Source organism: Nicotiana tomentosiformis, chromosome 6 (genome assembly GCF_000390325.3).
Source record: "Nicotiana tomentosiformis chromosome 6, ASM39032v3, whole genome shotgun sequence".
NCBI lineage: Eukaryota > Viridiplantae > Streptophyta > Magnoliopsida > Solanales > Solanaceae > Nicotiana > Nicotiana tomentosiformis.
The window spans coordinates 27677561-27704120 of NC_090817.1; the positions used below are offsets into that span (position 1 = coordinate 27677561).

Sequence of the window (26560 nt, forward strand, 5' to 3'; positions counted from 1 at the left end):
TTGTCTTTTCTCATCGATGTCTTTTTCCATGATGTAGCGATCGCTTGGAAGCCCCATGTGATTCTCGACCTCGAGAGCTGGGTTCGGAACCTGGCCTCGACCTCTACATACGCCGAGCGCTCATGGCGCGATTTATCAAAGGGCCGATGGGAGGACAAGAATCATAGTAAGCCCACTTTTTGTGTATTTGATGATTTGATTAAGATGCACTTCTTCTACTTATTCAATTTTCTCGTGAGGCCTGGGCAAGGATGCGGTCATGATGCCCCTGTCTGGTGAGGAGGATACTTTGACCCTGGTTCCAAAGCCGGCGAAGGATAAGAAGAGGAAAAGGACATCAACCTCCGAGGATCCAAAGCCTAAGAAGAATCCGGTTCATAAGTTGAAGAAAGACACCGTTGCCCTACCTGCGGATGTGATTCAACGGCTAAGGGAGGAAGAAGAAGATGAAGATGATGGCTCGGAACTAGTGGCCCTAGTGAAGAAAACCATCGAGGCCCCAAAAGTCACTGAGTCGGTGGTGGTTGAGAAGATTCCGCCTCGAGCCAAGGGGGTCTTGGAAAAGGACTCGGGCAAAGTCCCCGAGTCATCGAAGATCGAAAATGCCTCCCGCCGAGATGAGCAAAAGGCGGGTAAGTCTGAAGGGGCCGGCTCCGAGGCCCTTCGCAGCGAGGAGAACACCCCAAGTAGCTCACTTGGGGAAATAGATATTGGAGACTTGTCGATTCTCCCTGCGTTTTCCGAGGAGGCGATTCGGGAGTCCCAAGCTACGAGGACTCACAAAGTAGTCGGGGCCCAGGAGGGGAGGACCCCTTCCATGGTTACTCTATCGGGGTCGAGGATACTACCGACCTGAGTGAAGCATCGAGTCTCTTCAATGAGGCTCAACAAGCCTTGAATCGGGTGAGTCTCAACTCCCTTTGTCGATATCATACTTAGTTTATTTCTTCTCTTCCTGTCTAATTTCCTTTCTTTTTTCGGTATAGGGTTTGGCGCTCCATCAGGAGGCATTTTCAAAGTCCCGAGCATAGCTGAGCCGATGTGAGGCCGGCCTCTGAGGGCTCATAGAGGAGAGAAATGCCCTTAAACTTCTCAGTGGGCAAAAAGAATAGGAGATCAAGGACCTCCGAGCCGAGTTGGCCAAGGCTCACCAAGATCAGACCGACCTAATCGAGCAGGTAATAAAAATCTTAAAATATTATGGGCTCGATTCGGGAACGGTGGCTAACATTTCAATCTCACAGTTGGAGTATAAGGATGAGAGGATCGAGCAGTTCCACAATGAGGTCAACATGATAAAGGCGGAGACCTTTGGGTGGAAAGAAAGTATGGACCGTTTTGCTGCTGAAAAAGAGGATGGTCGAGCCCAATTATCATCGGTCAAAAGTCAGCTTCGAGGCATGAAGGGGAAGAGCTCAACTCAGGCAAATAAAATAAAGGATCTTGAGGCTCGGTTGGATTCCGAATTTGCAAAGGCCAAATCTGAAGCCGAAAAGGCAAAGACCGAGGCAGAGGCGATCGTGGTTATCTACCGGGCCGATGCTGAAGCCGCTCAAGTCCAAGCGAGAGAGACAGCTGAGACCTCTCAAACTCAAGCACATTGGATTGCTGAACTCGCCAAATGCCAATCTCGGAGGGAAACCCTCGAGGAGATCCACGCTCGAGGTTTTGATCTTACCGATGAGATAATAAAGGCTAAAGAGCATGAAGATGATGTTAGAGTGCTGGCCTCTTCCTATGATGATGATGATGGCAGCAAGAGCGGGTCCAAGAATGGGGAGGATCTCGATGGAGAAGAAGCTTCCCCTGAGGAAAATTAGGAATCTTAGGCTTTTTTTTTTTTTTTGATTTTTTGTGCGGGGCCCTGATCGGTCCTTGTAAATATCTTCGTATATATAAAAGATTTGTTTTCTCTTTGACTTGTCTTTATTCTATTTCCTGCCTCGTAAAAATTCTATTTCATTCATGTCTTCATGCCTTATAGAGATTTTGCTCACAAGTTTGGGACTTTAGGCAACTAGACCGAAGTCGGACCAGTGTAGTCTTTAAAATCGAGTGATTACTTGCTCGAATTCGAATTAGAGTGATCTTTAGGTTTTAGTTAAGTAAGGACGATTTCTCGAGCTCAAAAAATAAAATGGCCCTTATGCTCTTGAATTAGGCCGATATGGCCTCAAAAGAATGGTTTTCCCCTTTTTTGGCTTGAAAAATTTGTCATGCCTTTGCACGAGATAAATTTGTACCTATTAGGTTTTTCGAGGATTTGTGTTATCGAAATCCTTTACTTTGTTATGCCTTAGCACAAAATTGTCCGAGAGTTCGAACAATTTGATACCCCTTAGGATTTTCAAGGGTCGATATTATCGAGACCCTTAGTAATTCAGTCGAGCGTTGCCTTTTTTAACCGGTTTATATTTGAAGGACTGTTTTATAACGGAATTCGGACGTCTTTGAACCGTGTTAATTTGGCCGTAGCCTTTAGTTTGGGATTTGCCCCTTAGGCTTGTTTCCCTGCTATACTTCGAACTCGTTCGAAGTGTCAGTTCCCGAGTGGGGTGGCCGTGGCCTATAAAATCGAGGATTGCCTTTTTAAGGTTTTACGATTTCGAGGTTTAGTAATTCGATCGTGTTAATTTTTTGGATGGCAGTCCCCGAGTATAGGGTAAATTGTTTGAACTTCGGTTGTGATCGGCCCTTAAGCCAGTTTCCACAATAGATCATAAGTATGAAATTGTAAAGTATAAATTTCTCTAAGGCATAGAACATCATGTAAGAAAAAATACTTCTTTCAATAGATTATACATGCGTACATGTTTTTCCATTAGGGCTCGAGTAATCTGCATGGACACGGTTCATTTGACCATTTGGTCCCTTACCTATCGAGGCCCTGTCAACATGAAGTATTTTCCTTGTAACTATCTGAGGGTGATGCCCCCCAGTATTCGAGGTTGATTGTAAAGGAGCCTCGGATACTGTTGAATTGCTCTAAGTTAGCACGAACAATGGTTGCCTCGTTAAAAACCTCGCCGGAAAAACCCATTTGGGACAAAACCCGGTCTAAGGGAAAAAGAGTGCAACGCCTGCTTTCAGACTTAAGGACTTTGTGTTTGAAGAATCCTTTGGTGCCTTCGATTAAACACCTGCAAATGGTTAGTATAAAATATAAATGAAAATGGAGAAGGTCGTACCTAAGCAGTAATATCGTTTGAGGAGTGATATGTTCCAATTGTTTGGTAATTATTCGTCGTTCATCGTGCCAAGTTTATAGGATCCCTTTTCAATGATATCGAGGACCTGATACGGTCCCTCCCCGATTTTAAAGTGTCGAAGATTGGCTCTTCGATTGTAGTACCTTTCGATCCATTATTTCTGTGCGGCCATTCGAACGAGGGCGGCTTCTCATTTTTCATATATTAATTCGAGGCTTGTATTCATAGTCTCGTGATTAGAATCTTCCGTTGCATATCGAAACCTGACACTAGGTTCCCCGACTTCAATCGGGATCAGAGCTTCGGCACCATATACTAAAGAGAACGGTGTTGCCCCCGTACTGGATTTTGACGTTGTTCAATACGCCCAAAGGACTTTGGGCAATATTTATCTCCATTTTCCATTAGCGTCGTTCAATATTTTCTTTAGATTTTGAATGATGGTCTTGTTTGTCGATTCGGCCTGTCCGTTCCTACTAGGATGATATGGCGTTGACAGGATCCTTTTTATTTTGTGATCTTCGAGAAACTTTGTCACTTTGCTGCCGAGGAATTGCTTTCCATTGTCGCATACGTTCTCGGCAGGCATCCCGAATCGGCATATAATGTGGTCCCAGATGAAGTCTACAACTTCTTTCTCTCTAATTTTCTCGAAAGCCTGTGCTTCAACCCACTTAGAGAAATAGTCAGTCATAAACAAAATAAATTGAGCTTTACCTGGGGCCGACGGTAGAAGGCCGAGGATATCCATTCCCCATTTCATGAATGGCCATAGGGATAAGATTGAGTGAAGTTTCTCTCCGGGTTGGTGAATCATCGGTGCATACCTTTGATATTTGTCGCATTTTTGAACAAACTCTTTTGTATCCTTTTTTATATCGGCCCAATAGTATCCTGCTCTGATGACTTTGTGAACCAATGATTCGGCACCGGAATGATTTTCGCAGGTGCCCTTGTGGATTTCTCGTAGGACGTAGTCGGTATCTCCTGGTCCCAAACTTATTGCCAATGGTCCATCAAACATCCTTCTATATAGTGTTCCATCTTCGGCCAATGTGAATCGTGCGGCCTTCATACGTAGAGTCCTTAATTCCTTAGGATTCGATGGAAGCTTCCCGTTCTTTAGGTATTCGATATATTTGTTCCTCCAATCCCAGGTCAGACTTATGGAGTTGATTTCGACATGGCCTTCTTCGATTACCAACCTTGAAAGTTGTACGACAACCCCCGAGCTAATCTCGTTGTCTTCGACCTTGGGTATGAGGGCTGGCGTAAGGTCGGCCACAAAGTCCGCTAAGATTTGAGACTTGATGGCCATTCGGGTTCGATATTCGATATCGTATCAACTAATCTCGACGGCCCATTTGGCCAATCAGCCCGAAAGTTTGGGCTTATGCAAAATATTGCGAAGGGGATAAGTAGTCACCACACAGATCAGGTGACACTGTAAATATGGTTTTAATTTCCTATAGGCGCTTATTAGGGCAAGCACTAATTTTTCTAAGTGTGGGTATCGGGTCTCGGCCTCACCTAAAGTTCGACTAACATAGTAAATAGGAAATTGCGTACCTTGCTCTTCTCGAACTAGGACCCCACTCATCGTGATTTACGAGACTGCTAAGTACAAGTAGAGTTTCTCGTCCGCTTTCGGAGTATGAAGCAGTTGTGGGCTCGAGAGTTACTTCTTTAATTCTTCCAATGCTTGCTGGCATTCCGGGGTCCATGCAAAGTTGTTCTTCTTTTTGAGTAGTGAGAAGAACTTGTGACTTCTATCTGAAGACCTCGAGATGAATCGACCTAGGGAGGCTATGTGCCATGTTAATCTTTGTGCGGCCTTAACATTGTCCACGACTGTGATGTCTTCGATTATCTTGATATTATAGGGTTGATTTTGATCCCCCTATTTGAAACCATAAAGCCGAGGAACTTGCTCCAGCCGACCCCGAATGCACATTTCTCCGGGTTGAGTTTCATGTAGTATTTCCTTAGTATATCGAAGTTCTCCTGCAAATGTGTCAAATGGTCCTCTGCTCGCAGGGACTTAACTAGCATATCGTCAATATAAACCTCCATTGATTTACCTATTTGTTCTTCGAACATTCGATTTACTAAGCGTTGATAAGTGGAACCAACATTTTTTAGTCCAAATGGCATTACATTATAACAATAAGTGTCGTACTTAGTGATGAACGAAGTCTTTTCCTAATCCTCCCGGTTCATTTGTATTTGATTGTACCTAGAGTAGGCATCGAGAAAACTAAGGATCTCGTGGTCGGGCGTGACATCGATCATGCAATCGATATTCGGCAGAGGAAAAGAGTCTTTAGGACATGCTTTGTTTAAATCTTTATAGTCTATACACATTCTAAGTTTATTTTCCTTTTTAGGGACTAACCATTCGGGATATTTTAGTTCCCGAATGGATCCTATTTTGAGAAGTTTGGCTACCTCGTCTTTGATGAATGCATGTTTTACCTCGGACTGGGGCCTTCTCTTTTGTTTTACCGGGCGGAACTTTGGGTTCAAGCTCAATCGATGTGTAGTGATCTTCGGTGGGACCCCTGTCATATCTAGGTGGGACCAAGCAAAATAATCCATATTATTGATAAGAAATTTAATGAATTTTTCCCTGAGCTCGGGGGTTAACCCTGTACCCAGGTATACCTTTCGATCGGGTAGATGCTTGATCAGTATGACTCGCTCCAGCTCTCCGACTGTCGATTTGGTGGCGTCGGAATCCTCGGGGATCATGAAGGATCGAGGGGTCCAGTAGTCATCGTCCTTGTCCGTTCCCTGCTTCTCCTATTGAGTCGAGGCTGGTGGTTGTGGTTGCTATTTAGCTTCCTATTTTCCTTTGGACTCCGATCCCTTTGTTGAAGAAAGTGCCGATACCGGTATTACTTCGTCGATCGCGAACATCTCTTTTGCAGCATGCTGTTCCCCATACACCGTTTTACTCCATCCGGTGTTGGGAACTTCAGCATTTGGTGAAGGGTTGAGGGGACCGCCCTCATGTTATGAATCCAGGGTCTTCCGAGCAGTGCGTTGTATCTCATATCACCCTCGATCATATGGAACTTTGTTTCTTGAATAGTTCCGGCTACATTTGCTGGTAGGATGATTTCACCTTTAGTTGTCACACTCGCCATGTTGAAGCCATTGAGAATCCGAGCTGTGGGTACGATCTGATCTTGTAGGCCGAGCTGCTCCATGACCCTCGATCGAATAATATTGGCCGAGCTTCCTGTATCGATTAAAACACGTTTAACCTGAATTTTATTCAAAAGGATAGAGATTACCAGAGCATCATTGTGGGGTTGTGAGATCCCTTTTTCTTCCTCATCATTGAATGATAATGTGCCTTTTGGCACATAGTCTCGAGTTCGTTTTTCCCTTGTGATTGATACTTTAGTGAGTTTGGACACGAGCCTATGTGGAATATCAACCCCACCAACGATCATGTGAATCACGTGCTGTGGTTCTTCTTGCTCGTTTTTCCTGTTTGCATCCCTGTCTCTGAAATGGCTTTTAGCTCGGTCGCTCAAGAATTCTCGAAGGTGACCCTCTTTGAATAGACGGGCCACCTCCTCCCTTAGTTGTCTGCAGTCTTCAGTTCTATGACCATGTGTACCATGGTATTGCATATTTAATTGGGGTTTCTTTTGCATGGAACAATTTGTAGGGGTCTGGGCCATCTAGTATCTTTGATTCTCCCAATGGCGGATACAATACCTGATGCATGGATGCTGGAGTTGTATTCTGATAATCGTGGTACTTCTGTGGGATCGGCATGTTTATCGAAGCCACTTTTGCTCATGAGCCTTCGAGAGCTCTGTCCTCGATCGTTCCTTTGATCATTTCGGGTGGGATTGCATCCTGGGCCACTATTTCTACGATCTGCGTTGTATGGTGGATACCGATCTCTGTTCGACCGGGGTTCTCTGTCGGTATCCCTTTGAGTTCTGCCGACGGGCCTGTTTGGATAAACGAAACCGGAAGGGGTCTCCAATTGATCATCCTCGACCCTGATTTTTGACTGGTACCGATTATATACATCGGCCCAGATTACACCTGGATATTCAACTAAATTCTGCTTTAGCTGTCGTGATGCCACCAAACTTCGTTCGTTCAAACCTTGAGTAAAGGCTTGAACAGCCCAATCGTATGTGACCGGTGGTAGTTTCATGCGTTCCATCTGGAACCGAGATACAAATTTTCTGAACATTTCGTTGTCTTTTTTGTTTCACCTTGAAGAGGTCCGACTTCCTAGCCACAACCTTTATTGCTCCTGCATGTTCCTTTACAAAGGAGTCTGTAAGCATGGCGAAGGAATCGATGGAATTAGGCGGCAAATTATGGTACCGTATCATTGCTCCTTTCGACAAGGTTTCTCCAATTTTTTTCAGTAGAACAGATTCAATCTCATCATCTTCCAAGTCATTCCCTTTTATTGCACATGTATAAGAAGTTATATGCTCATTAGGGTCGGTGGTCCTATTGTACTTAGGAATTTCTGGCATTCGGAATTTCTTCGTAATGGGTTTCGGAGCCGCACTTGGAGGGAAAGGCTTCTATCCGAATTTCTTTGAATCCATACCCTTTAGAATCGGCGGTGCCCCCGGTATTTGGTCAAATCGGGAGTTGTATGTCTCTACTTTCTTTTCATTTGCCTCGATTTTCTTTTCCTCCTATTCAATCTATTAAGTGAGCTCCTCGAGAATTTTCATAATGGAGGAGTCAGTCCCTGATTCGTTGGCGTTCGACCTTTCCGGCACAGGCTCGGTCCTGTGGACGACTTCTGGTTCGATCCTACTCGGTGTTCAGTGCTGATTTTATAGTTGTGCTATAGTGGCTTGTTGAGCCTGTAACATTTCGAATATCAATTGGAGGCTAACTGCACCATCTTATCCATCCTGCATACCTAGACCACCTGATCGAACTTCCCTGCATATGCTACCTTCAGGATCAATGCCGAAATTTGCATTTAGGGCGACATGTGAACTGATATCGACGAGATTTGCAATTGGTTCTCCCTCGAGGTCAGCCTGAGAAGCCTCGATCCCTGGAGTGGTTATATTGTCATTTTTCCCGTGAAATCCAAGGCCGTTGTCATCATGTGTAAGCGCTGCTTATGAGTTTGACATGTTTATCCTGAAAACAAAGATTCTTACGAAAACAAGTGTAAAGCAGTGTGTGTTATCGGAATCAGTATTAAGTAATCACTATTATCCTTGGCCCCACGGTTGGTGCCAAACTGTTTACCCTTAAAATTGGATAATAATTAAACTTATAATGTGGTTCTAAGGACATATGATTTCACTTAATACCAATTGATAAATATGAAGATTACTGATAGAAATGAACTATATAGTAAAGCAAACTAGTGTTAGAATGGAACTCAGCCCTCGAATTTAGATACCCTCGAACTGGTTGATGTAAGAACAATCAAAATATAACAAGCTAATGAACAATAGTATAAACGAGACAGAGAATTATATTGCTTTTGATATCTGTAAACAATGTGTCCTACAAATGATTAGAAACCCCCTTTAAATAGTAGAGGAATTCCACTTATGGTATAGTTCTAGTTATAGAAGAAAATAACATGATTAGCTAATTAATCATTTCTGATTTGATCCGTTCCAAAATTTACGCCATGATCCTTGACCAGTCACGGATATCTCACTTTTTTGTTATTGTGCTATCTTCGATCTTGCTAGATGTCTGTATCATTTGGCTTCGATCGCTACTAGCCTCGATCTCGACAGGTACCTCGATTCTGAACTAGGTACCTTATCCTCGTGATTTAGTCTGTTCCGTTACTAGGCCATCCTTTGATGCAACCTCCCGATCTCGGTCAAGTAGTAAAATCGGGTGGGCCCGATTTTAACCGTATACAACTATCACAAAAAAAGTCTTAGAGAATATGTCAATTTAGGCAAAACTTTAGATAAAGAATATTTTTTTAAATCTTATACCCAATTTATTAGGAATTCAATGCGATTACATATGCGAATCTAATAAGTTATACATAACCAAAATCAAGGAAAAAAAATTAATCATTTTTTTTTGAAAAATTTGAACACATACAATCTATCCATTTTAGGTTAGAGTTTTGTTAGTCGCAATGATAAGAAATTATTTGCTAATATCAGAAATATGAATGCATAAAGGTCTAACTGAACAAAATTAAGCAATTTCATATTGTATTAGGGACCAACCAATATTAACTTTGTTTCAAAAAAGAATGCCAAAACTTCCATTCTCATCCTATTTCTCCTCCGTCTCAAACTACTACTACTACTACTACTTCTTCTTCTTCTTCTTCTTCTTCTTCTTTCTTTCTTTCTTTCTTTCTTTCCTTTTATCAGATCTTCCCTTACTTAAGCAAAAAGAATATTCTCATTTTATCATTAATCTTTAATGTATATACTTTTCTGCAGATTTCATTGAGTAATTTATTCTTTGGTATATTTGACATGTGCTGGTCAACTATTGCCTTTGATTATGAATTTTTTTAATTTGGAATCATTGACCAGAAGTGTTGTCACGATCCGAAATTTCCACCTTCGGACCATGATAACGCCTAACATTTTACTTGTTAGGCAAGCCAACGTTAGAATAATATTATTCATTTTAAAAATAATTTTTAAATTTATTAATAACAAAGAACAAATGCGGAAGTAAAGTCTTAAATGTAGTGAATAATCCATAAAAATAACGGTGTCTAAATACCATTCCAGAATTGGTGTCACAAGTGCACGAGCTTCTAGAATAATACAAATAAGGGCCTGAATAAAATAAAGTTGTCTGGAAATAAACACACTGCTAAAGTAAAGTAGACGGGGACTTCAGAACTGCAGACGCCGTGCAGTTATACCTCAAGTCTCCTCTGAGTAGCTGAAATCCAAGAAAGTCTATGGTACGCCGGTGGGACCAACTCCGAAATCTGCACAAGAAGTATAGAGTATAGTATCAGTACAACCGACCCCATGTACTGGTAAGTGTTGAATCTAACCTCGACGAAGTAGTGACGAGACTAAGGCAGGTCACTTACATTAACCTGTACGCAATATTAGTAACAACAAAAAAATAATAAAAATAAATCAGGTAACTCATTTATAATAATTGAAGTCAACTCAGCAGTCATAACCAATTATCATTTTCATCAATTTCCGTTATAGCGTGCAAACCGCTTCCACAATATATTCATTTTCAATCCTCTCATATAATTACTTTAATCAAGTATATATTGACTTTTAAATAAGTTTATTACGGCGTGCAATCCGATCCCCCAATATTGACTTTTAAATAAGTCTATTGCGGCGTGCAATCCGATCCCCTAATATTGACTTTTAAATAAATCTGTTGCGGCGTGCAATCAGATCCCCCAATATTGACTTTTTAATAAGTCTATTACGGCGTGAAATCTGATCCCCCAATATTAACTTTTTAAAAAGTCTGTTGCGGCGTGCAATTCTATCCCCCAATTTTGACTTTTTAATAAGTCTGTTGCGGCGTGCAACCCGATCCTCTAATATATTTATTTCAATTAATTTTATTGCGGCGTGCAACCCGCTCCTCCAATATATACATTTACCAATTCAATTCTATTGCGGCGTGCAACCCGCTCCTCCAATATATTCATTTACCAATTCTTATAGAAGAAATTTTCCCAATAAATGCAACAATTAATATAAAATTATAAGACAACAAGCATAAAGTAATTATGATTTAATTATGAAACAAACAATGACAAATAGCAAGTTATTATGGAAATCAGGAAGAAAATAGGCAGTTTAATATTTAATATGCTAACTGTCAAATAACGGTTAAGACACATAATTCAAATAGCATGTAACAATTAATGCAGAAATTCAAGAATTAATATTTGACAAAGAATAGGAGAGAAACAATTATTATAACAATTAATTCATGATTTACAATAATTTATGATTTTTCAAGTAGGCAAACAATTAATTTGACGACGTATAGACACGCGTCGCCTCGCCTATACGTCTTTCACATGCATTTCACATAACAAATAATTTAAGGTGTTACATGATACTTACCTCGCTTTGCAAATTTCAATAAATTATTCGACCACAACCTTTCCTTTTGAATTTGTCTCCAAAAGCGTCAAATCTATTCACAAACAATTCAATATACTCAATACGAATCATATGAATTAATTTCATATGAATTTAATAATTTTTTGGATAAAATCTGAAATTCATTTAAATATTCGACAGTGGGACCCATATCTCAAATCCCACAAAAACTTGCAAAATCCGAACACCCGTTCCTCTACGAGTTCAACCATATAAAAATTATCCAATTCCGATGTCAAATGGACCTTCAAATCTTAAATTAAAGTCTTTGAAGATTTCTACCATTTTCACCCAATCTTCACCCATTTGAACTCAAAACTCTTCCCACAAACCTTATTGGTATAAGCATATATAAATAATATTCTTACACCCAAAAATCATACTCCTAATCAACCATCTTCTCCCCAAATCCGAAATTTAAAAACTAGAGTATGAAACCTTACCTCTTAGATGAAAAACTTGAGAGATTTATTGTTAGATTTCAATGTTTGAGCAAGATTTGATGAACAAAATACTTGAGCTTCTTTCTCTCTCTAGAACACTCTCACTTCTCTCTAAAATATCAATTTTTATCTCAAAAATGACTTAACTCCTCTCCCTACCCGATCTTGGGGGTATTAAATGAGCTCCTACGTGCGCGACCGCGCACCTGGGCAAGTGACCGTGCATCCGGCCACGCACCTGAGGCAGAAAGTCTCAAATATGCGCGGCCGCGCATCTGGCGCACATATGACACATGTCTAGTAAAATGGCCATAACTTTCTGTATACATATCCAAATGACAAACGGTTTAAAGCGTTAGAAACCAGACTCGGAGATCTTTCATTTGATAGGCTGTATATCACATTACTATTTATATATATGTAGTTATTTGCATCAAAATTTGGTCTTCTGCGTACTCATTTGGAACTTTAATCTATTATGAAAATTTTCAACTTGGCTTAGACTTAGGACTTTCCTTAAAGCCCATATCACTTAAAATATGCCTCGTACACTTATTATCATATCCAATAGGTTTCCATCATGTTAATAGTCCTTGAATGAGAATTAGAGTCTGTCCCCAAACACATAATATAAGTTATCTCTTCATTCGCACATTTCAATTTTCTCGAATTTTACTAACTCCCAAAATTTCCAAATATTTCGCGAGAGTTTCCTTTGTAACTGGACCTATCTACCTGCTAGAGAATCCCAGAAACCATCCTAAGAACACATACATAATCCAATCAATGTGACATAACATGAAAACAATACTAATAGTGGCCTCATAAGCAATATATTTCTAGAAAATGAACGCCATTAACATCAACTATTCAGGTGATACGTAATTCATAGCAGGTAAGCTCCCAAAATCTTCATAAAATACAAAAATGAATGTTTAAATTAAAGATGACATTTTTGGGTCATCACATTCTCCACCTCTAAAACAAACGTTCGTCCTCGAACGAAGTTAGAAAACGTACTTGAGCTGGTGAATAAGTGTGGATATTTACTCTGCATGTCCGACTCGGACTCCTAAGTAGATGCCTCTACCGGCTGACCTCTCCATTACACTCGAACTAAAAGATAACTCTTAGACCTCAACTGCCGGACCTGCCGGGCTAGAATAGGTACCGGCTCCTCCTCATAAGTCAAATCCGTGTCCAATTGGACTGAGCTGAAATCTAACACATAGGACGGATCACCATGATATTTTCGGGGCATAGACACATGGAACATCGGATGAACCGCTAATAAACTAGTTGGTAATGCAAGCATGTAGGCTACTTCACCTACCTTTTCAAGAATTCAAAGGGTCCAATATACCTAGGGCTCAACTTGCCCTTCTTTCCGAACCTCATTACACCTTTCATAGGTTAAACCCGGAGAAAGGGAGAAATATTCTTTCTCCAACCATGAATGCAATATCACGAACTTTACGGTCGGCATTACTCTTTTGCCTAGACTGAGTTGTGCGAAGTCGATCTTGAATAACCTTGACCTTATCCAAGGCATCCTATACCAAATTGGTACCCAATAACCGAGCCTCTCCCGGTTCAAACCAGCCAACTGGCAAACGGCATCGCCTTCCGTATAATGCCTCATATGGAGCCATATGAGTGCTCGACTCGTAGCTATTATTATAAGCAAAATTCCGCAAGTGGCAAGAACTGATCCCAAGAACCTCCAAATTCTATAACACAAGAGCGAAGCATATCTTCCAGAATCTGAATGGTGCGCTCTGACTGTTCGTCTGTCTGTGGATGAAATGTTGTACTCAACTCAACCCGTGTTCCTAACTCACGTTGTACAGCCCTCCAGAAGTGTGAGGTAAACTGCGTACCTCGATCTGAAATAATAGACACGGGCACACCGTGAAGGCGGACAATCTCACGAATGTAAATTTCAGCTAACCTTTCTAAAGAATAGGTAACTGCCACTGGAATGAAATGTGCTGACTTGGTCAACCTGTCCACAATGACCCAAACTGCGTCAAATTTTCTCTGAGTTTGTGGGAGTCTAACAACAAAATCCATAGTGATACGCTCCCATTTCCACTCAGGAATTTCTAACTTCTGAAGCAAACCACTAGGTATCTGATGCTCGTACTTAACTTGCTAACAATTCAAACACCGAGTTACATATGCAACTATATCCTTCTTAATTCTCCTCCACCAATAATGTTGCCGCAAATCTTGATACATTTTTGCGGTACCTGGATGAATAGAATACCTGGAACTGTGTGCCTCTTCAAGAATTAATTCACGAAACCCGTCAACATTAGGCACACAAATACGACCCTGCATTCGCATAACTCCATCTTCCCCCACAACAACCTGTTTGGCATCACCGTGCCGCACCGTGTCCTTAAGGACAAGTAAATGAGGATCATCATACTGCCTCTCTCTTATGTGCTCATATAAAGAAGACCGAGCAACTGTGCAAGCTAGAACCCGACTGGGTTCTAAAGCATCTAACCTCACGAACTGATTAGCTGAAGTCTGAACATCTACAGCTACTGGCCTCTCACCAACCGAGATATATGCAAGACTGCCCATACTCACAGCCTTTTTACTCAAAGCATCGGCCACCACATTGGCCTTTCCGGGGTGATACTAAATGGTGATATCATAGTCATTCAACAACTCCAATCATCTTCTCTTCCTCAAATTAAGATCTTTTTGTTTGAACAAATACTGAAGGCTACGATGATCAGTAAATACCTCACACGAGACACCGTAGAGAAAATGCCTCCAAATCTTCAGCGCGTGAACAATGGATGCCAATTCTAAGTCATGAACAGGATAATTCTTCTCGTGAACTTTCAACTGCCGTGATGCATATGCAATTACCCTGCCATCTTGCATTAATACTACACCAAGCCCAATGTGAGATGCGTCACAATATATCGTATATGATCCTGAACCTATGGGTAACACCAACACTAGCGCTGTAGTCAAAGCAGTCTTGAGCTTCTGAAAGATCAACTCACACTCGTCTGACCATCTGAATGGGACACCCTTTTGGGTCAGCCTGGTCAATGGGCTTGCTATAGATGAAAACCCTTCCACGAACCGACGATAATAACCTGCTAAACCGAGGAAACTCCGAATCTCTATAATTGAAGTAAGTCTAGGCCAATTCTGAACAGCCTCAATCTTCTTAGGATCCACCTTTATGCCTTCTGCCGATACAACATGCCCCAAAAAAGCAACCGAGTCGAACCAAAACTCACATTTTGAAAATTTGGCATATAACTAATTATTCTTCAAAATATGAAGCACACTCCGAAGATGTTGCTCATGCTCCTCTCGACTACTGGAGTAAATCAAGATATCATTAATGAATACAACCACAAAAGAATACAAATAGGGCTTGAACACCCGATTCATCAAATCCATAAATGCTGCTGGGGCATTTGTCAACCCAAATGACATCACTAGGAATTCGTAATGCCCATGCCGAGTCCGCAAAGCTATTTTAGGGACATCAGATGCCCTAATCTTCAACTGATGGTAACCAAATCTCAAATCGATTTTCGAAAATACCTTGGCATCCTGAAGCAGATCAAATAGGTCATCAATTCTTGGCAGCGAATATTTGTTATTAATAGTAGCTTTGTTCAATTGACGATAATCTATACACATCCGCATGGAGCCATCTTTCTTCTTTACAAATAGTACTGGTGCACCCCAGGGCGAGACACTGGGTCTAATGAATCCCTAATCAAGCAGGTCTTGTAACTCCTTATTCAATTCTTTCAACTCCAGCAGGGACATACGTTAGGGTGGAATAGAAATTGGCTGAGTGCCCGGATCCAAATCAATACAGAAGTCAATATCCCTGTCGGGTGGCCCACCCAAAAAATATGCAGGAAATACTTCTGGAAATTCACGAACAACTGATACTGAGTCCATAGAAGGAACATCCGCACTGGGATCACGAATATAAGCCAAATAGGCTAGACACCCTTTCTCTACCATACGCCGAGCTTTCATATAAGAAATAACCCTACAGGCAGAATGACTTGGAGTTCCTTTACACTATAACCGACGTAACCCCAACATGGCTAGGGTCACTGTCTTGGCATGACAATCCAATATAGCATGATAAGTAGACAGCCAATCCATAACCAATATGACATCACAATCTACCATATCAAGAAGTAGAAGATCCACACTAGTCTCAAGACTACAAATAGTAACCACACATGAACGATAGACATGACCTACTATAACGGAGTCTCCCACCAGTGTAGATACACACACAGAAGCACTCAGAGAATCATAAGGCACAACCAAATATGAAGCAAAATAGGAGGACACATAGGAATAAGTAGATCCTGGATCAAATAGAACTATAGCATCTCTATGGCAAACTGGAATAATACATATGATCATAGCATCAGATGACTCGGCCTCAGTCCTAACTGGAAAAGCATAAAATCGGGGCTGGTCCCCACCACTCTGAACTACGTCTCTGGGACGACCTCTAACTGGATGACCTCCACCTCTAATGGTCTGACCTCTACCTCTAATGGCCTGACCTCCACCTCTAATGGCCTGACCTCCACCTCTAGCTACCTGACCCCTACCTCTAGCTGGTTGAGCATGCGGTGTAGCAACCGGTATCTGTATGATGGCACGAGAATCCTGTCGAGATCTGTTACTCGCTAACCTAGGGAAATACCCCCTGATGTGATCAATGTTACCACACTCATAACACCCATCCTGATGCCGTGGCTGCTGAAGATGACCCAAAATGGGCCTGATAACCGCTGTAGTAACTCTGGAATGGTGGTGCACTAATAGGAGTTGAATGTGCACTGAATGATGACTGCCCATAGTAAGGCATAATAGGACTGTGACTACCTGAAGCACCGTGAGAGGCATGAAGTGCTGAATGAAACGGTCTGGGAGGATGACCCCTACCAAAATTACCCCTGCCTCCAGACGAGGCACCACTGAAACCACCGAACTGATGAGGCCTCTTATCAGAACTCTGCCATCTCTCTTGTGCAATAACCATCTCGATCCTCCTCGCAAAATTAGCAGCCGCTTGAAAGGAAATCTCACTTCCGGTTTCCTTGGCCATCTGAAGCCTGATAGGGTGAGTGAGTACCTCAATAAACCTCCTCACTCTCTCTCCCTCAGTAGGTAGTAAAATGAGAGAATTACGAGCCAAATCCACAAAACGAGACTCATACTGAGTAATAGTCATACTGTCCTGTTGTAGATGCACAAATTGCTTGTGGTATTCCTCTCTCAATGTGATATGAAGGAACTTCTCCAGAAATAGCTGAGAGAACTGCTCCCAAGTAAGTGCAGATGATCCAACTGGTCTAGCCAATGTATAATCTCTCCACCACCTCTTGACGGAACCCGTCATCTAAAATACAGCAAAATCAACCCCATTGGTCTCAACTATACCCATGTTACGCAGCAGCTCGTGGCAGCGTTCAAGATAATCCTGTGGGTCCTCAGAATGTGTACCAATGAAGTGAACTGGAAAGATCTTAGTAAACTTATCCAGTCTCAATAAAGCCTCAAAATACATGGCGGGCCTATCACCGGTCTATGCCACAACAACTGGCTGAACTACCCCGACTAGCGGGGCTGCTGGAGCCTGATTCTGGGGAGCTATCTACTCTGGAGCGGGAGTAGTGGGAGTTTGTGCATCTGTGAAACGGCTAGTGCCATTGGAAATGTACCATTCTGGGCCACTCCCTCCATAAGACTCACCAAATGGACTAGAGCGTCCTGAAGCACTGGAGTAGCTATGAATCCTTCCAGGACCTGAACTGGTCCAACTAGTACATCCTAAACTAGAACCTCCTCTTGAAGGTCCACCTGAGGTCCTACAACAGGTGCAGCTGCTCGAGCTCTGGACTGAGCTCTACCTCGGCCTCAGCCTCAACCTCTAGCACGACTTCGGCCTTGACCTCTACCCCTGGCCATAGTTTCCACCATGGTTTCTGGTCCCTGTCCATCGGTAGAGGTATTACGTGTTCTCACCATCTACTAGAGAATAAGAGTAGAATGGTTCAATCATCGATAATAGAATAAATTCGCATGACAGAATAAGAAAGAAGTGATATTTTTCCTAAACTTCATAGCCTCTAAGAGATAAGTACAGACGTCTCCGTACTGATCCTTCAGACTCTACTAAGCTTGCTCGTGACTCGTGAGACCTATGTAACCTAAGTCTCTGATACCAACTGTCACGACCCGAAATTCCCACCTTCGTATCGTGATGACGCCTAATATTTCACTTGCTAGGCAAGCCAACGTTAGAATAATATTATCTATTTTTAAAACAATTTTTAAATTTATTAATAACAAAGAACAAATGCGGAAGTAAAGTCTGAAATATAGTGAATAATCCATAAAAATAACGGTGTCTAAATACCATCCCAGAATTGGTATCACAAGTACACGAACTACTAGAATAATACAAATAAGAATAAAATAAAGCTGTCTGAAAATAAACACACAGCTAAAGTAAAGTAGACGGGGACTTCAGAACTGTGGACGCCGTGCAGTTATACCTCAAGTCTCCTCTGAGTAACTGAAATCCGAGCAAGTCTATGGTACGCCACTGGGACCAACTCCAAAATCTGCACAAGAAGTGCAGAGTGTAGTATCAGTACAACCGACCCCATATACTAGTAAGTGCTGAGCCTAACCTCGACGAAGTAGTGACGAGGCTAAGGAGGGTCACTTACATTAACCTGTACGCAATATTAGTAACAACAACAAATAATAGAAATAAATCAGGTAACTCATTTATAATAATTGAAGCCAACTCAGCAGTCATAACCAATTATCATTTTCATCAATTTCCGTTATAGCGTGCAAACCACTTCCACAATATATTCATTTTCAATCCTCTCATATAATTATTTTAATCAAGTATATATTGACTTTTAAATAAGTCTATTGCGGCGTGCAATCTGATTCCCCAATATTGACTTTTAAATAAGTTTATTACGACGTGCAATGTGATCCCCCAATATTGACTTTTAAATAAGTCTGTTGTGGCGTGCAATCAGATCCCCCAATATTGACTTTTTAATAATTCTGTTGCGGCGTGCAATCCGATCCCCCAATATTGACTTTTTAATAAGTCTGTTGCGGCGTGCAATCCGATCCCCTAATATTGACTTTTTAATAAGTCTGTTGCAGCGTGCAACCCGATCCTCCAATATATTTATTTCAATCAATTCTGTTGCGGCGTGCAACCCGCTCCTCTAATATATACATTTACCAATTCAATTTTGTTGCGGCGTGCAACCCGCTGCTCCAATATATTCATTTACCAATTCTTATAGGAGAAATTTCTCCAATAAATACAATAATTAATATTAAATTTTAAGACAACAAGCATAAAATAATTATGATTTAATTAGGAAACAAACAATGACAAATAGCAAATTATTGATAGCAAATTATGAAACAAACAATGACAAATAACAATTAAGACAATTAATTCAAATAACATGTAACAATTAATGCAGGAATTCAAGAATTAATATTTGACAAAGAATAGGAGAGAAATAATTATTATAACAATTAATTTATGAATTAAAATAATTTATGATTTTTCAAGTTGGCAAACAATTAATTTGACGACGTATAGATACTCGTCACCTCGCCTATACGTCGTTCACATGCATTTCACATAACAAAAAATTTAAGGGTTCTATTCCCTCAAGTCAAGGTTAACCACGACACTTACCTCGCTTTGCAAATTCCAATAAATTATTCGGCCATAACTTTTCCTTTTGAATTTGTCTCCAAAAGCGTCCAATCTATTCACAAACAATTCGATATACTAAATATGAATCATAGGAATTAATTCCATATGAATTGAATAATTTTCCGGATATAATCCAAAATTCATTTAAGTATTCGACAGTGGGACCCACGTCTCAAATCCCAGAAAAACTCGCGAAATCCGAACACCCGTTCCGCTACGAGTTCAACCATACAAAAATTATCCAATTCCGATGTCAAATGGACCTTCAAATCTTAAATTAAAATCTTTGAAGATTTCTACCATTTTCAACCCAATCTTTACCCATTTGAACTCAAAAATCTTCCCACAAAACTTATTTGTATAAGCATATATAAATAATACTCTTACACCTAAGAATCATACTCCTAATCAACCATCTTCTCTCCAAATCCGAAATTGAAAAACTAGGGTATGAAACCTTACCTCTTAGATGAAGAACTTGAGAGATTTATTGTTGGATTTCAAGGTTTGAACAAGATTTGATGAACAAAACACTTGAGCTTCTTCCTCTCTCTAGAACACTCTCACTTCTCTCTAAAATATCAGTTTTTATCTCAAAAATGACTTAACCCCGCTCCCTACCCAGCCTTGAGGGTATTAAATGAGCTCCTACGTACGCGGCCGCGCACCTGAGGCAGAAAGTATCAAATATGCGCGGCGGCGCATCTGGGCGCGCATATGACACAAGTCTAGTAAAATGGCCATAACTTTCTGTATACATATCCAAATGACGAACGGTTTGAAGTGTTAGAAATTAGACTCGAAAAGCTTCCATTTGATAGGCTGTACATCACATAACTCTCTCTCTATATATATATATGTAGTTATGTGCATCCAAAGTTTAGTCTTATGCGTACTCATTTGGAACTTTAGTCTATTATGATTTTTTTAACTTGGCTTAGACTTAGGACTTTCCTTAGAGCCCATATCACTTATAATATGCCTTGTACACTTATTATCATATCTAATAGGTGTCCATCATGTTAATAGTCCTCGAATGAGAAGTAGAGTTTGTCCCCAAACACATAACATAAATTATCTCTTCTTCCGCACATTTCAATTTTCCCGAATTTTACTAACTCCCAAAATTTCCAAAAATTTCGCTAGAATTTCCTTTGTAACTGGGCCTATTCACCTGCCAGAGATTCCCAGAAACCATCCTAACAATACATATATAATCCAATCAACGTAACATAACATGAAAATAATGCTAACAATGGCCTCATAAGCAATATATTTCTAGAAAATGAACGCCATTAATATCAACTATTCAGGTGATACGTACTCATAGCAGGTAATCTCCCAACATCTTCATAAAACACAGAACTTAATTCATATCCTCGGATTATTTTCATGGTAACAAAGACATAACTTAAATTACTTGAGTGTTCTGAAGATTGATCATCTTTCCTTCTTCATTTCATTTTCCTTTTTTGGTGTATTTGACCAATTTGAGTATTTTTAAAGGTTAATGGTGCAGAACTTAATTCATTTCCTCGGATTATTTTCACCATTTTCATTTCTGTCGTATTCTTGTCTACATTAAACTTCATTAAAAGGTTTTGCACCGGACTTCATCAAGTTTTGAAAACAATCTAATTCCAATAGGCAGTAAGGTCAATAATTTTAAGATAAGAACTCCATCGAACTAGACTTCTAAATGATTAATACTAAATTATTACATTTAGTGACTCAAAAAAGATCTTTCCCACGACCTATACTTTAAATTGCCATATTAAAGTTGGTATCGTAATACACATTATGTTTTTTAAGGCCAATACATATTATGGTTAGTATGCTTTAATTTGCCTTCTATATCATTTTGTTAATATTTTTGAATGGTCCAAAAATAAATGTGCAGACATCAATGTTTATTCGTGCTCTAACCCTGATTAGCCAGCCAGAATTACATCTTAATAAGCAAGAATTGTTTTATCATATATAGTTTATGTACACTATTTTCCAATTGGATTTAAATTAATAATAAATTGATAGTGCAGTACTCACGCTATTACTGCATAGTATTCGACTATATATCAGACTTTCAAATTTTTCTAGGTTATCATATTTTCTAAGTTGTTTGCTCCATCTGTATCGAAAAGATTGACACTATTTTAGCTAGACAAATGCTCTAACTTGTTTAAGACATAAGTTTCAAAGTTTTATTATCACACAAATATTATGGCATATTTAAAATTTCAAAAGACTTACTCTCTTTATTAAACTTTGTGTCAAGTCAAACTAGAACAAACAAATTAAAACACGTTCTTGGTTGGTTACATTCCGTTTTTTGCTAATACTCTGTGAACATTTGTTTTTCTATTCATAGTGTTCTCTCTATTAGTTCTTGTGCTCTAAATTGTGGTTTATTTCTTTTGATTTCTTGTTTTTTCTTTTGGGCCTATTAGCATCGTTTAGGATATTTAGTTCCACCATCTTGCTGTTATTATACTTACTAGTACATTAGTTTTTCCCCGCTTCTGTGCCTTTATGTTTCGGACTGAATTCTCGGTATCTTAGTTGGGCTCTGCTTCTGTGGTAGTTCCTGCTTAGTGCGTCTTGTTTATAGTGGTTGTATTGTATGATGGTAGAGTAAGGTCATGTCCTCAAGGAGGGGCTCAAGGGGGTGGGAGGGTAGGGGTAAGGGTGGTAAGGGTGCTTCCAGGCTGAGAGTTGGGTCCTGGAACATAGGGATATTGACGGGAAAGTCTATAGAGTTAGCGTGGATTCTCCATAAAATGAAGATTAACATAGCTTGTGTCCAAGAGACTAGATGGGAGGGAGATAAGGCACGGGATGCAGATTGGCTTAAGCTATGGTACTCTGGACACAAGAGGGGTAGGAACGGGGTAGGTATTTTAGTTGACAGGGACCTCCGGGAGCTAGTAGTGGAGGTTAGGTGTGTGAGCGATATGTTGATGAGCATTAAGCTAGTTGTTCGGGTTTTTACTTTAAACATGATTAGTATGTGTGCACCCCAAGCGGTCTTGGATGATGAGGTCAAAAAGCACTTCTAGGAGGATTTGGAAGAGGTTGTGTGCGGTATCCCGCCCACCGAGAAAATTTTTATAGGAGGAGATTTCAATGACCATATTGGGGCGATGTTTGGGGGTTACGATGACGTACATGGAGGCTTTGGTTTTGGATTTAGGAATATATGAGGCACATTGCTGTTGGATTTTGCCAAGGAGTTTGATTTGGTGAGAGTTAACTCAAGTTTTTCGAATAAGGAGGAGCATTTGGTCACTTTTCAGAGTTCGACTGCCAAGACCTAGATTGATTGTCTACTCTTTCAGAAAATCTGATAAAGGTTTGTGTGCAGACTGCAAGGTCATTTCAAGTGAGAACATCATGACCCAGCATAGGCTCCTGGTCATGGATTTGGAGATCATGAGGAAGCAAAGTAAGAGGGTCGTGTATGGTCTACATAGGATCAAGTTGGAACCATTGAATAAAGATAGAGCCCAGGAGTTGAGGGATAAGTTACTGGGCATGGGAGCATGGAGTAGCAATGGGGAGACGAGTAGTATGTGGACCGCGACTGCAAATTGCATTAGGGAGGTTGCTAGATAGGTATTGGGGGTCTCGAAGAGCCCCTCTGGTGGTCACAAAGGGGACTAGTGGTCGAGTACTGAGGTTGAAGGTAAAGTGGAAGCCAAGAAAGCGGCATATTTGAAGTTTTTAGAGAGCGTGGACGAGGAGAAGAAGAGGACGAATAGGGAGGAATATAAGTTGGCAAAGAGGAAAGAAAAGTTGGCAGTTACCGCGGCTAAGACTGCCACGTTTGAATGCTTTTGTGAAGAACTTGGAGGAAAAAGAGGAGATAAGAAATTATACAGGCTTGCCAAGGTGAGAGAAAGGAAGGCTCGTGACCTGGATCAAGTGAAGTGGATCAAGGACGAGGATGGTATAGTGTTGTTGGATGAGACCCTTATTCGACGGAGATATTAGACTTACTTCCATAAACTCTGGAATGCAGAGGGAGATAGGAATATTGTGCTGGGTGACTTAGAATACTCTAAGAGTCATCGGGAGTTTGGGTATTGCACGCGTATAAGAGCTGAAGAGGTAGAGGGGGCTATGCGTAAGATAAGCAGGGAAAGAAAAACCGGGCCAGACAAAATACCAATTGAGTTCTGGAAGTGCGTGGGTAGGGCGGGCTAGGAGTGACTCACTAAGTTATTTAATGTCACTTTTAGGACAAAGAGGATGCCCGAGGAATAGATAAGGAGTACGATGATCCCGATGTATAAGAACAAGTGTGATATATAAAATTATAACAACTATCGGGGTATCAAGCTACTGATCCATACTATGAAGGTATGGGAGAGGGTGGCTGAGCTGAGGGTGAGGAAGATTGTGTCAATTTTAGAGAACCAATTCATATTTATGCTGGGTAGTTCGACTACAGAAGCTATTCACCTTGTTAGGAGGTTGCTAGAGCAGTATAGAGAGAGGAAAAAGGATTTACATATGGTGTTCATCGACTTAGAGAAGGCTTATGATAAAGTGCTGGTAGAGGTGTTGTGGAGATGTTTGGAGGCTAGAAGAGTTCCTGTTGCTTATATTAGGGCTATTAAGGACATGTACGATAGAGGAAAGACTCGGGTGAGGACAATGGGTGGGTGGGTGGGGGAGGGGGATTCGGAACACTTCCCAGTTGTGATGGGGTTGCACCAAGGGTAAGCCCTCAGCCCGTTTCTATTTGCCCTGGCGATCGACACACTGACACGACATATTCAAGGGGAGGTGCCGTGGTGCATGTTATTTATAGATAATATTATATTGATTGATGAGACGCATGGTGGTGTCAACGAGAGGTTAGCGGGTTGTCGGAAGACCCTGGAGTCTAAATGTTTCAAGTTGAGCAGGACAAAAATAGAATACTTGGAGTGCATGTTTAGTGGCGCGAATCGGGAAGTGGACGAAAATGTGAGGCTTAATTCACAAGTCATCCCCAGGAAAGAATGTCACACACCGTATTGGGGAGGGATGGATAAAATGGAGGCTTAATTTTGATGTTTTGTGTGATAAGAATGTGCTACCAAAACTTAAAGGAAAGATTTATAGAGCGGTGGTCCGACCGGGTATGCTGTATGGAGCAGAGTGTTGGCCAGTGAAGAACTCCCATGTCAGAAGATGAAGGTGGCTGAAATGAGGATGTTGAGATGGATATGTAGGCATACCAGGTTAGATAGAATTAGAAGCAAAGTTATTCGAGGCAAGGTGGGCGTGGCTCCAGTGGAGGACAAGATGCGGGAGGCGAGACTTGAAAATGGTCTGAAATACTCCGAATCTCATCCGAGCCCCTCGGGACCCCGTCCGAACATATCAACAAGTCTCAAAACATAATGTGGACCTACTCGAAGCCTCAAATCACACATCGCACCTCAAATCAAGCTTAATAAACTTTTTTTAATTTTTAAATTCCAAACTTACGTTGAACACGTCTAAACAACTCGAAATCGCCTCAAATATTGCACACAAATTCTAGATGAGAAAACAAACCTATTCAAACTATCGGAACAATAATCCAAACCCGATAATATTAAAGTCAACTCCCGATCAAACCTATGAACTTTCCAAACCTTCAAATTGCCAACTTTCGCCAAATAGTGCTAAAACATTCTATAAACATCCAATTGCAAATCCTGGCATATACCCGAGTCCATAATCACCATCCGAACCTAACAGAACTATCCAAACTCCGATCCGAGGTCAAATACATAAAAGTCAAACTTGGTCAACTCTTTCAAGCTAAAGCTTCCTAGTTGAGAATCATTCTTCTAAATCAATACCGAACTACTCAAAAACCAAAACCGACGATATACGCAAATTATAATGCACCATATGAATTTTATTCATGACCTCAAGCCACCGAATTGAATGCAAATGCTCAAAACGACCGATCTTGTCGTTATACGTTTAGATGATGAAGTGACGACATGACTTTTGAAAGCTTACTGAAATATTCTCTAGGGTTTTCCAATTGCTTATGAGCAAAAACCAGATGCTCATCAACTTCTTTATCACCTCTATGACTACCTCTGTTAATCCTATTGCTGATGAAATCCATAAACACCAAATATATTCAAATGTCGATTTAGATTCGACTGTCGTTTTGCATCAGTTAAAAAAACTTATGACTCAAAGGTAAAATTCTACTAATGATTAACTATCAACTTTTGCTCAATAAGTAAAAGTTGGGCAACATGCACCAGTAAGCAGTTAAAGAAACTCATGATTCAACGGCAAACAGGCAGTACTGAACCTAGACATACTAATGATTAACTATCAACTCTTGCCCAATAGGTAAGTTGCGCAACAAATACACTAATAAGTAGTTAATGAAACTCATGACTCAAAGGCAAAACTTTAAGTAGTACTGAACCTAGACATACTAACGATTGACTATCAATTCTTTCCCAACAGGCAAAAGTTGGGCAACACGAACCAATAAGTAGTTAAAGAAACTCATGACTCAAAGGCGAAAAGTTTAAGCAGTATTAAGCAAGACATACTCATGAATAACTATCAATTCTTGCCTATGGATAAAAGTTGGAGGGAATGGGCCTTCGTGGCCATTTACATGGTTGAAATTAAGACAATGTCCTTAACAATTTTAAAACTAAAAAAAAATGATCTTTTTAGATTTTTTATGTGTAAAAGACAGATCTTTTACGTGTAAAAGTAAATCTCTCATATATATAAAATAATAGATAGTGTCATAAAACTAAAAATAAGTTTGTAAAGAGACATAAAAACAATTGACCCGTAAAAGTTGGGCAACATGCACCAGTAAGCAATTGCCTAACATACTCATGACACAAAAGCAAAACTTCATACAATATTGAACCTACACATACTGATGATTAATTATCAACACTTGCCTAATAGGCAAAAGTTATGCAACATGCACAAGTAACTAATTAAAAAAGGATCACGACTCGAAGGCAAAACATC

General features: G+C 40.5%; 2 protein-coding genes across 2 annotated transcripts; both read left to right on the top strand.

Annotated features, from left to right (window-relative positions):
* Positions 1-1292: 1292 nt before the first annotated feature.
* On the top strand, positions 1293-1820 carry LOC138893719 (uncharacterized). Its single transcript, XM_070178373.1, has one exon. The coding sequence runs from the start codon at positions 1293-1295 to the stop codon at positions 1818-1820; it is 528 nt and encodes a 175-aa protein (XP_070034474.1).
* A 20894-nt stretch (positions 1821-22714) lies between these two features.
* Positions 22715-23548, top strand: LOC138893720 (uncharacterized). The gene is made up of 3 exons (XM_070178374.1): positions 22715-22769; positions 22920-23158; positions 23276-23548. The coding sequence occupies exons 1-3, from the start codon at positions 22715-22717 to the stop codon at positions 23546-23548; spliced, it is 567 nt and encodes a 188-aa protein (XP_070034475.1).
* The last annotated feature ends 3012 nt before the right edge of the window (positions 23549-26560 follow it).